Below are 4,142 nucleotides of genomic sequence, written 5' to 3'. Positions count from 1 at the left end.
TCAGTCTGTCTCCTGTGGGTTTCTTCCCTATGAGTCTCTTTTACTAGTCACATAAAACACTTCACTTCCAAATGTGTGGTTTTTCCCCCACACCAAATAGTTTTCTGCAACACCAGCTGGGTGGCCTACAATTTAATTCAGTTCTGACACCATCTACCCAGAGACAGCATCACATCCCACAGGTCACAGGGCTCTGTCCCACAAGACTGCCACCCACCCACCCACGCACACACGTACTTCAGACACCAGCTGCAAGCCCAGGTTGGTTGTCACCAGTGCTCCTGACCAACTGACTATAAATTAGGGTTCCAATGACCCCCTCCTTTGGGTTCTATTAATTTGCTAGAGCTGCTCACAGATCTCAAGGAAACATTTTACTTAAATGTTTACCAGTTTATTACAAAAGGATATGACAGAGGATACAGATGAACACCCAGATGGAAGAGCAAGGGTGAGGTATGTGGGAGGGGCCTCTCCAGCACGCCACTCTCCTAGTACCTCCGCATGCTTGCCAACCAGAAGCTCCCCAAACTCCATACTTCTGGGATCTTACGGAAACTTCATCACATAGGCATGATGGATCATTAACTTCATTTTCAGCTCCTCACCCTTCTCAAGAGAACGGGGGCAGGACTGGAAATTCCAAGCTTCTAATCATGGCTTGGTCTTTCTGGTGACCAGCCCTCATGCAGGAGCCTGCCCGCCCCCCCCAGACTTGCCTTATTAGAACAAAAGACACTCCTATCACCCATGAAATTGCAAGGGTTGCAGGAGCACTGTGTCAGCAACTGGGGTCAAAGACCAATATCAGAACAAGAGATGCTTCCAGTGTTCTTATAACTTAGGATCTTACAAGGTTTTTAGGAGTTCTATGCCAGGAACCTGGGCCAGAGACCAATATATATTTCTGTTATCTCACGGGGATATATAGGAATTATTTGTACCATTTTTAGGATTTCTATAACTCAAAGTATTTCAGAAGAAAAAGTTAGTAATAAAATACACACGCACATAGAACCATATATCCAACTCGATATCTCTTCTAAGATACTGTAAAGACACTTCAGACTCGAGCCCCAAACTGAATGGGGCACCTAATCTTCCCCTTCACCACCCTTCAAACCCGGTCTTCTTCCAGTATTCCATATCTTACAGAACAAATGCCATCCACCCAGATGTACAAACCTGATAGTCATCCTTGACACTTCCCCACCCATAACTAACCTATCACCACATCCTGTGGATTTTACCCTCCTAATACATATCCTGTAGCCACCATTTCTCTCCACCTTCACCTCCACTGCCACCACCTGGGGCCCAAGTCATCATCATCTCTCACGGAGCCTGCTACAAGTAACCTCCCATCCAGCCTCCCTGCTTTCACTCATACCTCTCTGACAATTCACACTGCAGCCAGCCATCTTTGCAAACTACAGATTTAAAGACAGCTTAATGCAATGCATGATCCTTGACTGGCTTTCCAAAAATAAAAAGCTATAAAGGACACTAATGAGACAACTGGGGAAATTCGAGTATCAACTGTATATGAGATAATATATGAATGTTTAATGTCTTGGGTGTGGTAATGGTATTGTGGGTATGTAAGAAAATGTCCTTGTTTTCAGAAGATATATGTTGAAGTCAATAGTGGTACAATGTAAAGATTTTTGCAACTAACTCCCAAATGATTCAGCAAAAATAACAAGTATTTTATTATTGTTATATACATAAAAAGTCAAAGAGAGACAAAGCCAGTCTGGTAAAATATTGTCAGTGAATCTAGATAAAGGGTAAATAGGGTGCTAAGTTTACTAATCTTGCAACTTTTCTGAAAGTTTTAAAATTTTTTTAAAGGCTAGGGGAAAATGTCATTATGTTCAATTTCTTGAGTGAGAGAAGGATATTGTGGTTATATAGGAGAATATCCTTGCTCTTAAGAATTGACGGTGAAATGTCTCTGCTATCTGCAACTTATTTTCAGATGGTTTGACCAAAAAAAAAGTATATAAGTGTATTTTTAAAGTATATAGGTATATACAAAGTACTTGAATATATAAGTATGTAATATACATAAATGTAAAAATAGTGAAAGGTAGATGTTGCTTTGGATTCAGTTTTTCTGCAGGTTTGACATTTTTCAAAATTAGAAGTTGAGGAAAATACTGGGGAATATATGGAGAAATGATGAAATATTAAAGATATAAAATACGAATTGAAAACTTACATATCATCTTAGAAAAAAGCTCATCCTGTTACAACCCTGCTTAAAACCTTCACTAGCTTCCCACTGCTACCAGGATATAAAGGACCAAGCCACCTAACAAGGCCTACAAGGCCCAGTATGGTCTGGCCCCTGCCTCCTCCCAAGCAGGCTTACCTACTCACTCACTCCCGGTCACCGTCATCTCTCCCGCCACAGCTCCAGCTACACCTAACTACCCCCTAAGTAACCACTCCTCCTAAGTTCCCTCTCCTGGCCTGTGCGTGTGCAACTACCACAGCCCGACTATGAGGGACTGAGAGAGGGGCTTTCGGGCTGTCTCTTCTAAACTATTCCCCTAAAATCTCCTCTCCAAAGTTTCTCTGCGCCCCCAGGTCTGGGTGACATGATTCCTTGGCAGCCTATTCTCCGTCCCATCATAGCACTTAGCACATGGTATTGTAATTGCCTGCTTACTTGTTCATCTTCAGTGTTCTGTAACTGTAAACTTCTCGAGGACCGGGCCTGCTTTATTTCCCAGTCTCCAGGACTGGTCTGCGCGCAGTAATTATGTGTGCAGTAAATGGAATGAGCTTCCATTTTCTTGTATGTAAAATAAAGGAGTTCAGCTAGATGACAATAAAATGTATCAAATAACAGCAGTCCCAAATGAGCGGGAATTCCTGGATTTTTTGCATCCCTCTGCTTCATGACCTAAAAGTGCCAGTCAGCCCAAAAAAAAAACCAACTACAGTTCCCGTGAGCCCTCGGGGCATCACGTGACGCCTGCCCATTCTACTGTCGCGTAGCCAGGACTCCATTTCCCAGCGTGCCTCAGGACGCGACGACCGCGTTTGTCCGAGACCTTCAGGAGTCGGGTCCCTGATCCCCAAGTGCGGCAGCCAAGGCTGAGCGGAAGGTAGAAAGGGCCCAGCCTGGGTTTAAAGGGGACACTGGCTCAACCATAAACCCGGAGTTGTGCATACCCTGCCTTTGCAACCTCCGGCCCACTCCCTGCTAAATGTGCCTCTCGCGGGCCCTTTCCAGCCCCTCGTCGGCTCTCCGCTGCCCTCGGCGGGAGGCCAGATTCCCCCACGTCACGCAGACGAAAGGGTTGATGTCTGGAGTCGAGGCGGGCGCCCTGCAGGAGCGGAGTGTGGATGTAGCTGGGGGTGGGAGGCTGGTGAGACTGGGCTCTCACCAGGTGGGAGGCCCTGACCCTCTGCTCGGGCCTTGTCTCTGCGGTAGCCGATGCTGAGTGGGCAGCTGGTCGGGCGCCTGTTCTCCATGGCCGGTCGCGTGTGTCTGTCCCGGAGCAGCGCAGGATTGGGGACCATCGGTCCCGTCGAGGCAGCCATTCGCATGAAGTTGGAGCAGGCCCTCAACCCCGAGGTACTGGAGCTGCGCAACGAGAGCGGCGGCCACGCAGTCCCACCAGGCAGCGAGACGCATTTCCGCGTGGCGGTGGTGAGCTCTCGCTTTGAGGGACTGAGCGCCTTACAACGGCACCGGCTGGTCCACGCTGCCCTGTCTGAGGAGCTGGCTGGGCCGGTCCACGCACTGGCCATACAGGCACGGACCCCCGCCCAGTGGAAGGAAAACCCTCAACTGGACATGAGCCCCCCTTGCCTGGGTGGGAGCAAGAAAACTCGGGGAACCCCCTGAGCCCCAAGAGAGGGAAGACCAGGATTCTAATGGTTTGGGAATAAACTACGGGCTTTCTTCCCTTCAATACAGTCTGGTATTTGTAAGGGATAAGGACCCTTGGGTCCCATTCAGCCAGCACATACATATTCTCTGGAGTTAGCAACTCATTTCAGATCCAAGCTTACCCAAGGAAAGAGTAGAATCACTCACCACTGCCCTTGCCCTTTACTGTTTAGGAAAAGCTGCCCAGGCATTTCGTGTTAAATTATGACTAAGGAACCACCAGACCTGGTGA

General features: G+C 47.5%; 1 protein-coding gene across 1 annotated transcript; it reads left to right on the top strand.

Moving 5' to 3' along the window:
• The first annotated feature begins 2,998 nt into the window (after nt 1-2,998).
• Nucleotides 2,999-3,932, top strand: BOLA1 (bolA family member 1). The gene is made up of 2 exons (XM_028088256.2): nt 2,999-3,119; nt 3,449-3,932. The coding sequence occupies exon 2, from the start codon at nt 3,452-3,454 to the stop codon at nt 3,863-3,865; it is 414 nt and encodes a 137-aa protein (XP_027944057.1). The 5' UTR covers nt 2,999-3,119; nt 3,449-3,451; the 3' UTR covers nt 3,866-3,932.
• Nucleotides 3,933-4,142: the final 210 nt, after the last annotated feature.

Source organism: Eumetopias jubatus, unplaced genomic scaffold (assembly GCF_037043125.1).
Source record: "Eumetopias jubatus isolate StellerSeaLion01/CBP00866 unplaced genomic scaffold, mEumJub1_p1.0 scaffold_4, whole genome shotgun sequence".
In the NCBI taxonomy this organism is placed as follows: Eukaryota; Metazoa; Chordata; class Mammalia; order Carnivora; family Otariidae; genus Eumetopias; species Eumetopias jubatus.
This window is presented reverse-complemented; position numbering and strand designations above follow the sequence as displayed.

Coding starts and splice junctions, on each gene's coding strand:
- BOLA1 (XM_028088256.2), top strand. CDS start 3,452: ATGCTGAGTGGGCAGCTGGTCGGGCGCCTGTTCTCCATGGCCGGTCGC.